This window comes from Hypanus sabinus, chromosome 22 (assembly GCF_030144855.1).
Source record: "Hypanus sabinus isolate sHypSab1 chromosome 22, sHypSab1.hap1, whole genome shotgun sequence".
NCBI lineage: Eukaryota > Metazoa > Chordata > Chondrichthyes > Myliobatiformes > Dasyatidae > Hypanus > Hypanus sabinus.
This window is the reverse complement of record NC_082727.1, coordinates 50,874,295-50,886,696: the sequence shown is the minus strand read 5'-3', so window position 1 is coordinate 50,886,696 and position 12,402 is coordinate 50,874,295. Positions and strand designations below refer to the sequence as shown.

Sequence of the window (12,402 nt, the reverse complement as noted above, 5' to 3'; positions counted from 1 at the left end):
TACATTTGAGACCAGTTTTGTTAGCAAACTGGTTAAATACTTTGTGACATGTTTTGAAAGCTATGTATGAAAACTAGGCATCCGTTAGTCTCGAGAGACCATGGATTTACGCCTTGGAGAGTTTCCAGGGCGCAGGCCTGGGCAGGGTTGTATGGAAGATCGGCAGTTGCACAAGCAGCAAGTCTTCTCTCTCCACGCCACTGATGTTGTCTGAGGGAAGGGCACTAGGCTGATACAGCTTGGCACCGGTGACGTCGCAGAGTAATGAGTAGTTAAGTGCCTTGCTCAAGGACGCAACACGCTGCCTCAGCTGAGGCTCAAACCAGTGACCTTCAGATCACTGGACCAACGCCTTAACCACGTGCCAACAAGAAAGACATGGGAGTATATGATCGGTCTGTTGGATTCTGAGCAGTCCTAATTCCATTATATTTCATCAGGACTGATTTCTCAGGTGTTTGACATAAAACTTAGTAACGTAACTGCTTTTGACCTGTAACCATTTAAAAAAAAATCACAAAAGGATGACAATTGTTACACCTAACAGTTATAATGCACAGTGCCTCAGTAATACACAAAATAATCATGGGAAAACTTATTGACTAATGAAGGATAACAAATAGACTTGCCCTACAAATAGACCAAATAGATGGAAAAGAAAATGTGAACATTAATTTACTGAAAACATCGTTTCAAAGTCCACTCAGGAAAATACTTTCATTCTTATCAGTCGACAAACAAAAGCAGTGGTGGTTCTCCTGTTACTCTAGCACTCAATGATAAAACAGAAACCACAATTAATCAAAAGAAAAAGGTCTGATGTATTCTGAACTGAAAATGTGTTCATTATCCTACCTCTCGATTGTCTGCTACTATAATCAGTTCCACATATTTAGTGGTCTTCAAGATATCCCTCTTGTGCTGCAAAACAAGGTACAAATAATAAGCTACTATTTTCTAAAAGCTCTCAAATCCCATTTATTTTTTAAAAATATCATAATAAAAGACATTGGAAAAGGGGTATCACAGAGCTCAAAAAAGGCTCTCTGTGAGGTTGAAATACCAATGTCTAAAAAATACTGTTGCATTCACGTAATCTACGCACATTAGAATAGATAACCATATTTAAATCATTTGTGTTTTGATGAGGTAACATGAGGCTTGTTCAAGAAACTGAGTGAGGACAAAGCTCTTGTTAACAACAGAACAGTCAGTTTAATATCAGTTTGGAAATTCTAGAACAATAAACAAGGGCAGAATTTTTTTGACAGACAGTGAGAGCGAAATGCAGTTGATATTGTATATGAGCTTCGGAAGGTTTTAAATAAAATATAATATTATAGGATGTCATCAAAATCAAAGGCGATGTTAGAAGAATGGATAGTAGAGTGGCAAAGGAACAGGAAACACAGCATAGCATGAAAGCTTGTTTTTCCAACTGGTGTTTCCGAGGGATTGGTCAAGAATTGAACTTGTAATATAATTTCCAAATTTGTAGTTGACATCAAATTTAGTGAACTGTGCAGATTATAGTAGTGAGCTATGAGAGATTCTCACTCCCTCCACTACCAGTATTCTCTGACTGTAATGTGCACCATTTACAAAACGTAACACAGCAACTTTGACAGCACATCCAAAATCTACAGCCACAGGCACCTAAAACCGGGGTTCCCAATGTTATTCATGCCACAACTAGGGCATAGGAATAGCACTACCTGTATTTTTCCAAGTAAGCAATATTCAAACTTGCGAAAAAAAATCCTTTAAAAAGGCCAATCTGACTAAGTTGTCTGCCTGACCTAGTCCTATTTGGTTGTGTTTAGCCCATAACCCCTTAAACCAGGGGTTCCCAACTCTTTTTATGCAATGGACCAAATATCATTAAGCAAAGGGTCTGTGGACAACAGGTTGGTAACCCCTGCCCTACCCTTCTTTATCTGTGTACCTGTCTAAATGTCTTTTATACAGTGTAATTGTACCCATATCTACAGGTTCCTCTGGCAGCTTGTCTGATGTACTCACCACCTTCTGACAGTTAAAGTTGCCCCACGTCCCTTTTAAGTCTTTTCTCTCTCACCTTAAGCCTATGGCCTCTAGTCTTAGGCTCCCATAAGCTTGTGACCATCATCGTACCGATGCTCCTTGTGATTTCATAAAATCTCCCCTCAGTCTCCTGTACTGCAGGGAAAAATATCCCAACCTCTACAGCCTCTCCTTATAACTAAAGCCCTCCAGTCTTGTTAACATTCTCATCAATCTATTCTTGACCCTTTGCAGCTTAGTAACATGTAACAAGATGGCAGAACTGCATACAACAATCCAAGTGAGGTCACATCAATGACTTGTACAATTGCAGTTTAGCATTGCAGTTCCTGCACTCAGTGGCAACCATGCCAAATGCCTCCTTCACCATCTGCCTATGTCTCCATTTTCAGGGAGATGTGTACCTGTATCATGAGGTTTCTCTGTTCTGCTATGCTCTCCAGTCTATTGAACAGAGTAAACAACACAGTTGTTATCTGCATAATCTCCGTTTTTTTTGTAATCTCTATGCGCCAATGACTTGATTTGTATATTGGCCCATCATAAGATAAAGCTGATAAGAGTAAATGTAATAATACCCTTGATAAATGCTCACTTTTGCAACAGAACCTAATTAACAAGTATGTCTGGAGCCAATTTCCCAATGGCAAAGTTAAAATGTTCAGTAATAACCAATCAGATGCTGGCTTCTAGGCCTTCTCTGCCGGCTAAAAGTATAATAACATGCATTAAAATGTTAAATACATTACTTGGATAAAATATTCCAATTTAAATGTCTAGATTGCTTAAGAAATGTTTATAATCTTTGAAATCCAATACAGTTGGATTCTGCTGCCTAATTACTTTTCAATGTAGACGGTGGATCAGATTACTTGTATTGTGTATAAATCAATCATGGCTTCGCAGTCATGCCAAAGATTTCATAAGGTAACAAATGAGCAGCTGGCAATCTTACATGATGTAAAAAATCACAATTGGTATTGCTTCTTAACTGCTACATAAGCTTATAAAATAGTGTTAAAATACTTGAAGGATCCTTCATACTATTCCCATTACACTGACAAGCTCTGAATCATTGTAGGAACTTGTCTCCAATTATTTAAAAACAAGCTACATGTGAAAGGCATGATTTAAAAGCATACTATTCATCAACCAGTAGCAAATGATAGTGTTCATATTTCTCAGTCAGAAGCTTTGAGGTTCAAGTTTAAGCCCCGGTCTTAAAGCGTGTAATCCCTGTCTGGACGTTAGTCCAGTTTTGAGCCCCCGTCTTTCAAATGAAAAGCCAAAATGAAGACCTATCTGCTTATTCAAGTTAAAGCTGTCCTTGCCTACTGGTAATCTGATAAAATACTGTATTTTTCATCAATATCATTTAACCAATATGTCAGTCAAATAAAATTCTGCACAATTTTAATTTCAAATTAATAATGGCCACATGTTAAATGTAATTAAAAGTATCTGCAGGACATGATGAACATATAAAAATCCAACCTTTTTATTTCTTTGGTTTATGATTTATTTGGCATATATTTTGACATTTAATACGTAAAATATATGCTGAGTATTGCTGATGATGCTGCACAATGAGCACATGCAGTCTTTTGTAATTCAAAGGCCCTTTCACAGTCTTTCATCATCACAAGAGATCCTGCAGGTGCTGGAAATCCAGAGCAACGCACATAAAAGGAACTCAGTATCCATGGAGAGGAATGAACATTTGGCATTTTGGCCTAAGATCCTTCATTGGATTGGAGAGGAAGGGTGAAGACCACTGAACTCATTTGGGTTTGGTTTAGTGGTGGGGGCAGGTGGGAGTCTTTAGTTTGCATCATCATATCTGAAGATAAACTTTCATCTCAAGTGCAATATTTAAAAAGATGCAATAGAAAATCATTTTATTTTATGTAACACACATAAAACACTGGAGGAACTCAGCAGGTTAGGCAGAAAAGAGTAAACAGTCGATGCTTCGGGCAGAGACTCTTCATGTGGACTGGAGAAGGGCCTCGGCCTGAGACGTTGACAGTTCACTCCTTTCCAGAGATGCTGCCTGACCTGCTGAGTTCCTCCAGCATTTTGTGTGTGTTCCTCCAATTTCCAGCATCTGTAGATTTTCCTGTGTTTATATTTTATTTGTTCCTGTAACTTTTGGCGATTCTAAACGTTGTGAATTTTTTATGTTTTAACTGTGAATGATATCACGAAGAAATGGTTAATGAGAAATTGCAGAATTGCATTTTTAATATTTTCCTTATAATACCGAACAATGAACTCATGGCACTGTAGGACAAAATGTTCTCCTTGTCTTAGAAACAGTCTCCACTGCCTGCTGACCTAAACAGCAGTGAACCCCAGATCTTCCAAAATACTGTATTTTATTAACTGAAAGAAAGTTTTTGTATGAAAATGAAAACACTGAACTCCAACCTCTCTATAATTCTTATATTTGAAGATGGACTATTGCTAAGGCTCAGCGCCAGCATAAACATACATTTAAATTAGATCTGCTAGAAATGTCATGTTGCTGATAGCTGATTCAGTGGAAAATAATTCTATTAGGAAGTTCCTCTCACAAAGCTTCTTAAAACATTATTGATACTTGGCCACACATTGTATGTATGTCATATTCTGTTCCCTAAACAAATATAATTAACCTACCCTTGTGGAAGATCTCTGCAAGGACTCAACAATGCTGTCCATAGTGGTTTCTGAAGTTCTGTAGTTATGTCCACAGGTACCCATAACGCCCTGAAGATTTTCTGCTCGGTAGATCAAGTGTGTATTATTGGTAGCACCTTCAATGGGTTCTAATATATAAGTCTTATTTTCGAATGATACAAATCCCCTGTTGAAGAAAACACAATTTTTGTCAGAACGAACAGCTCCTAATCTTACAACATAAAATTTTCATGCTTAAAATTAAATACTTGACTCTATTACACCACCTTGTTTGCCTAGCTCTACAACTTCATCATGTAAAGTCTAGTGTTCTGATTCTGATTTATTATGCATTTTTCTAACCAATGGCCATTGTGGTTTCCTTGAGGATAGACCCCATACTCGGGAATTCTCTGAGCTTGTGCATCTTCAGCACTTTTTGCTCCAGCATTTAAGCATTTATTTTTGCAAGTCTTTTGTTCAACTGGTATATTCTTCTTTGGCTTGGGCATCTGATTTTGCCTGTTTGAAGCAACTAGCAGACATCTTCTCTACAATAAAGAGACTATATGTTGTCATTATTTAATGTAGCAGCAGAGGAGTTGGGTGGCGGAGTGGAGATACGTTTCTACCAAAGGAGGTGCAAAGTGCTCCTTCACTCTGCTAGCCTGAAGGTCACCCATGGGCAAAGAGTAGCACATGCTCACCCCGATCAGAGTCACATGAAGCCATGGGAGCAGGTGGTGGATGGTCATATGAGCAGCTGGTGCATATCACAAGTCCTACCACTTCTGTAGAACAATTTGCCAAGAACAAACATGGTCCAAGACCATGCTCATCAATGCCATACAACAATGCACATAATAATGATGATGAATATAGGAGTCTTTGGGGAAATCTGAACATTTCATTAAGCTCAGCATTAGCAACTGATTAAAACACATTTTTAAAAGAATTACTAAGAATTATTAAATGCCAAAGAAATTATTAGGTGATAAGAATATTGGTTTTACTGGTTTGGACATGAACTGAGGAGGTTTCAGTTGGATTTTAGCTTTATTATTAATCTGGTTTTAAAAAATGAGTTCAGTGCTTAAAATTTGTTAAGTGGCAGCCAAAATGTTTGCCACAGCACTTTTTAATTTTGTAGCAATTTATTCTTAGTGAGAACCTAATTAAATTCAATAAATCTTCACGTTTCAGGAAACCATAAAGCATAAAAGAACTTTTATATTTTCCAACTATTTAAGAGCTTCAGTTGATTTGATGCAATGCACCACAGTCAGCAATGAAGAAAGTGCCAACGTAAACTGTCTGCTTGTACTTCATATGCCTGTATTTTACTGTACTGATCACAAGTTAACATTGGTTCAAATTTCACATCTCTATGCAACCCTGCTTTGATTTCTCCACCAACATGACCCCACAGAGAGATTTCCCTTCCACTGCGAAGCAGCCTAATGACTTTTGTTTCTGTTCACTGATCTTGTGAACCTAGTGTGAGTTAAACAATGAGACCCATCTGCAAGATTGTTTTGTTGAGCAATACATTATTACAGTGACAGGAAAGCAATGAAGAAAGTCTGAAAGAGTCTAGCTGCAGGAACATTCCTTAAACTTCACTTTCATTGAATCTTTTTGTCATTAGGGAGTCATGTTAAATTGATATATTCTCTTTTTAAATTTCATACTTTTCTCTGTCACCCTTGAAAGTTACCACTATCATGCTACCATGCACATCTAATGGAATCACTAACAACCAGGAAGCTTAGCCTTAGAAGAGCACTTAAACCTTGGTATGCATAATGGATTGCCACCGCTGATTTGCATCAGGTACTGTTTCATAAGACCATAAGATATAGGAACAGAAACAGGCCGCTTGGCCCGCTGAGTCTGCTCCGCCATTTCATCATGGCTGATCTATTTCCCTCTCAGCCTTTAGTCTCCTGCATTCTCCCCACATTCCTTGTTGCCCTGACTAATCTAGAATTTTGTCAACCCCTGTCTTAAGTATACCCAATGACTTGGCGTCCATCGCCACCAATGGCAACAAATTCCACAGATTCACCACTCGCTGGCTAAAGAAATTCCTCACCTCCATTCTAAACGGACACCACCCTATTCTGAGGCTGTGTCCTCTGGTTTCAGACTCCCTCACTATAGGAAATATACATCCACTCTATCACGGCATTTCATCGTTCGATAGGTTTTAATGAGGTTACCCCTCATTCTTTTGAATTCCAGTGAGTAGAAGCCAGAGCCATCTACTCACTGTACGACAATTCTTTCAATCCCAGAATCATTTTCTTCAGCCTTCTTTGAGTCCTTTCCAATGTCAGCACATCTTTTCTTAGTTTCAACTCTTTAAAGCTAGCACGACATAAAACATTTGAGGAAAAACACCAAAGCATGTAAAAATGTAAATCCAATGAAAGTTCCGGCTGACATTTCCCTGTACGTTCATTGTATAATGGGGAGCAGTAGCAGGCATCCTTTACTGATGATGTTTCACTGTGGCAGTGTCACTTTTCATCTGCTCCCTGCTCTATCCGGGAGGGTAGGAAAAGCAAACAGTAGATCTTCTACAGACATTTCACTCAGGAAACAGGTAATGCAAGCTTTGAACCAAACTGATAGCTCATCCTCCCCTCTCCCCAAACTGTCTCTGTCAAGTGACCTTGATAAGAAGTGACAAAGTAATAAACACACGGCTCGTGTCTGTGGAACAAACCATCGAGACCTTGGGCTCATTCCTGTCTTAGTGTCTCCTCTCTCTCTCACTCATCCTTTAGGATTTTGAAGGATGGACTGGTAATTGAAAGGAGCAAAGAAATACACTATACTTATGAAATAACTTACATTGTGGAAAGTCATATTTCTCACTGTAACCTTCCCTACAGAGACTGACAAGCTTTTACACTGAAGTTGTAGATTAACACAAAAAAATTGTTGGCCATATACTGCAGTTTTAAAATGGAACCATCCATCTTCACATATTATATTCATCCTTCAGTGATAAAATAATTAAAAAGAAAATGAAATCAAATTCAAAATAGCAATTCAGAGTTTTCTTAATGCAAAGTCTTCCTGTAGACCTCCAACACATTTTTGTTCTTTTCCTTTATCTATTCTATGAAAAATATCCATTTTTTCATCAGTGAGTGACACGGCTAAAGTGATTGCTTGCACTGAGGCAACCTTCCTAATCCAGTCATGATATAGTTTTATCTATCACATCTGCTCCATTCTTCACCCTACCACCTTGGGAATTATATTTTTTACTGGGTACAATGAAATCCATATACTATCTCAATTCTTTAGGTTTACCGTTTCCAGAGAGCAGCTCGCAGCAGGTCCCACCATAGTCGCCCATGACTCATTGGTTCCAATTGCATTGCCTCAGGTCTGATGGCTTTCTCGGGAGGGTAACACCCAAGCTGAAAGGTCACAGGTTGCTCCCAAATCAACAGCCCCAAATAACTATATCTAGTGGGTGTTCATTTCACAAAATTGACCATAATTGTCGGTGGGTACATTGTGTTTGATGGCTTCTTTGAATCTGATTATGTCTCTGCATGACTTACTCACCCACTTTCAGGGACATTTAACGTCTTCTTTAATATGTAGTTTTCAAAGCACATTGTACACGCTCTTTTCAAACCACACAAACTGCTCTCTGCAAAACTTGCACCAACTAAGTAACCTAGGCTGTACCTTCTGTTCTGCTTCACTGCAGGCACTTCCTGTTCCTGACTATCCAATGCTTCAGGCCTTGAACGTCTGAATGTCTTTTTTCTCATCAAAAAGCTTCCAATTGCTCACACAGACTCCACAAATCACCTGATTTCTAATGAGTGAGTTCTCAAAATCTTTGAAATGTCATTAATCACTAAAAATCTTAATTCTGTGAAGAAAACAAGTAAGGATGCTCCCTGCTGCTGCTTGTCAATAAAGGCCAGGTAATGTTTAACTGTGGCACATGGCCACAGAAGGTTGTGAGTTCAAGCCCCAGCTGAGGCAGTGTGTTGTGTCCTTATGTGGTCACTTAACCACACATTGCTCCAGTCCACCCAGCTGAAAATGGCAAAATGCTGGGGATTAACCTGGCGTCCGTTCCGGGGGTGGGGGCAGTCTTGTACTCTCAGTTGCTTCACGCCACAGAAAGCAGCATAAGCACTGGCATGATGAGCCTATAAGGCTTGGGACAGACTTTAACTAATGATCGACTGATTTATTTCCAATTTATCTATTTATTTATTGAGATACAGTGCGGAATAGGCCCTCCTGGCACTTTGAGCCATGCTGCCCAGCAGCCATCGATTTAACCGCGGCCTAATCATGGGACAGTTTACAACGATTAACTAATCTACCAACTGGTATGCTTTTGGATTGTAGGAGGAAACCTACACAGTTAGAGGGAGAACATATAAGCTTCTTACAGACAGCAGCAGGAATTTGCCATATATTTGCTATGTATCTAATTCAATCTCCAAGCTCTCAGATGAAGGTTTTGTGTGTGCCTCATGGCCAACGTAATACCATACCACCTTGAAAGTCACCTCCACAGGTTTACCTACCACTACCAGTTCAATAAAGAATGTAAACCCCTCCCTCTCTTTCCTCTTTTGCCTTCACTCTTTAGTTACTTGCATGCAAAATGTAGCTCCTTTAAAATCATTATCTTCTCCATCTTATAATATCTGAAGCAATCACTCAGTTTGCTATCTCTCCACCTACATTCATCTGCTGTTTCCATTGGGAGGATTAACACCTTTTCTTTCGTATTTGGATCAGGCAAGGTAATATCTAATTGCTGGCTACAACACTCCGGCCAGACACAGTCCTGTGGTCCACAACAGCCAAGCTGGCATATGTTGTGGAATTGACAGTACCATGGGAAGATGGGTTGAAGAAGCTAATGAGAGGAAAAAGACCAAGTACTCTGAACTGGCAACTGAAACTGCTCAGAACGGCTGGAAGACCAAGACTTTCCCTGTAGAAGTGGGATGCAGGTGGGTGGTAGATGTGGGTTGCTACATCTACGACCAGTCTATTGAAGAAGATGGGGGTGAGGGGTTATTCACTTCAACAAGCAATCAAGTCCTTGACAAATGCAGCAGAAGAAAGCAGTAATTGGGTTTGGATTAAAAGGAAAGAGAACAACTGGGCTGCAAGATGAAGGTAGGAGGGTATGGAACTGATGGGGTGTATCTGGGATGGCACGTAGCACTGTTGAGCCCTCTGGAGACGTCGTGGGCTTATCAACGAAACGTCAAAGACGGAAGGTGCCCAGCTGATGACCCTGATGAGGTACCTACCCTCCTTGTCACCACTCCAAGCCCACTGCCAACATCGAGGGTGCTGAATTAACATCAAGTCCTATTAACTCTACTCTACTATCCTTTCAACAATCAGCATTTTTGACAACATGGATCAATATATTTGCTGTCTAAGATATCAGAAGATATCTAGCGATTTATATTAACAAACCAAGCTACCTTCTATCAATGAGGAATAGAAAATTATGAGCCACCTGGACAGGAGTGACAGAGGAAGATTGTTCCCTGTTGTGAAAGCTGAGCACTAGAGGTGAAGAGTGGAAAATTAAGAGATTAAAAATTAAGGGTGACAAAGAGAAAAACCTTTTGACACAGCTTGTGAGCAGAATCTGGATTGTAGAGCCTGCAGGTGTGGTGGTGGAGGAGGCAGGTTCTACTGCGACCTTCAGAAGGGCTGTAGGTAAGTAGATGGTGATGAAAATTTGGAAGGGAATTAAGTGGCCAGGTAGTGGAATTAGGGAGCAGCTCCTTTAGAAAGCTATCGATACAATGGGCCGAATGCAGTTCTTCCGAGCTTGTGCTTCTCCCAGCATCCTTTGTTATAACCCTTGTCTTGTTGTAACCTTGCCCACAATAAAACTTGCTTGCAAGCTGTTCCCATGGTACATCACACCTTCCCCAAAACATCCCTTATTATTGGAATACAAGTCAGCAACCCTGCACCTGACCAAGTTTGCTATTTTTTCTCAGGTTGTAAGAATGAGGATTGTTGAGGAAAATATATGATGTATTCTAAGTGGATTTTAGCTATACTTTTGACATGGTTGTCCATGGCTGCCTAGTCAAAAATGCAAAAGCCCATGGGATCCAATGAAGTGTTTGCCACTTAGATTTGAAACTGGCTCAGTGGTTTAAGTAAAAGGTAATATGTAACGGATTTGAAAAGTTGTTTCCAAAAGGGTTCCACCAGCTTCAGTGTCTGATCCTTTTCTAGTTATTGCTCATATCAGTAATTAAAACTTAAAAATGTTGGGGAGATGATGAGAAATTTGCAAAGTTCATAACAATTGGCTGCATGATTGACTGTGAGGGAACATCCAACTGAGAGGACATTGAAAGGTGTGGAACAACTATGTGAGTTTAAAGTTTAAGTCCAGAATGGGTTGAATAAGGTAGTTCACATGGGCAAGTATTGTGCTTCTTTTTTGTTAGTCACACTAGGTTCAACATTTAAGATTATTTATCACATGTACATCGAAACATACATTACATGAAATTCATCATTTGTGTTAACAACCAACACACCCGAAGAGGTGCTAATGGCAGCCTGAAAGTGTCAGCACACGTTCTGGTACCAACACAGCATGTCCATAATGCTCGGCAGAACAACACAGAACACAACAATCAACAAAACAATTACAGCAAAACAAACCCTGTTCTTCTCTCCCACCAACCCGCATACACAGTTCTCTAATCCCAAGACAGTCTAGAACTCTGCGAGGCCACAGATTCCACACAGTAGACAGCTCTTGTCGGCACATTGTAGGAAAGATGTGACTGCATTAGAGAGTTCACAGAGGATGATGCAAAGACTGGAAAATGTGCACAAAAAGGAACTATTTTATAGGCTATGGTTGTTTACCTGCAGAATAAAAAGAGATTTAATTTAGGCATATAACAGTATGAAAGTAATTTGATGCAGTAGACAGAGTAAGCAAAGTAAAAATGCATAACTCTATTTTGAAAAGCCTTTAACAAGGTCACACATGGACAGTTGACCAAGAAGATTCAGTTGGTTGGCGTTCAGGATGAGGTAGTACAATTGATTTGACATTGGCTTTGCGGGAGAAGCCAGAGAGTGGCTGAACATGCTTGCCTCTCCGACTGGAGGCCTGTGATTAGTGCTGGGCCAGTTGTTGTTTGTTATCAGTACTAATGATTTGGATGATAGTGTGGCAAAAGTGACCAGCAAATCTGAGGATCACACCCAGATTGGGGGCATACTGGTCAGTGAGGAAGGCTAACAAAGCTTGCAGCAAAATCTGGATCAGCTGAAAAATGGCAGATGGAATTTAATGCAGACAAATGTGAGGTGTTGCAATTTGGGAGGACAAACCAGGGTTGGACTTGCACAGTGAACAGCAGGACACAGAGGAGTAAGGTAGAACAGAGGGATCTGGAAATACAGATTCATAATTCCTTGAAAGTACCTTCACAGGTAGATAAGTTTGTAAAGAGAGCTTTAGGCAAAATTAGTCTTCGTACATCACAGTTCTGAGTACAGATGGCGGGATGTTATGTTCAGAATCAGAATCAGAATCAGACAGACTTTATTGATCCCGAGGGAAATTGGATTTTGTTACAGACGCACCAACCAAGAATAGTGTAGAAATACAGCAATATAAAACATAAGTAATTA

At 39.7% G+C, this 12,402-nt stretch overlaps 1 protein-coding gene across 2 annotated transcripts in view; it reads right to left on the bottom strand.

The window, feature by feature from the left end:
* LOC132379600 (disintegrin and metalloproteinase domain-containing protein 12-like) overlaps positions 1-12,402 on the bottom strand; it is a 364,937-nt gene that overhangs the window by 111,608 nt on the left and 240,927 nt on the right. For both annotated transcript variants that reach the window (XM_059947703.1, XM_059947705.1), the window contains 2 exons: positions 4,705-4,891; positions 856-921 (listed from right to left, as the gene is read on the bottom strand). In XM_059947703.1, the coding sequence (XP_059803686.1) occupies positions 856-921; positions 4,705-4,891 (253 nt within the window). The remainder of the gene's footprint in view (positions 1-855; positions 922-4,704; positions 4,892-12,402) is intronic.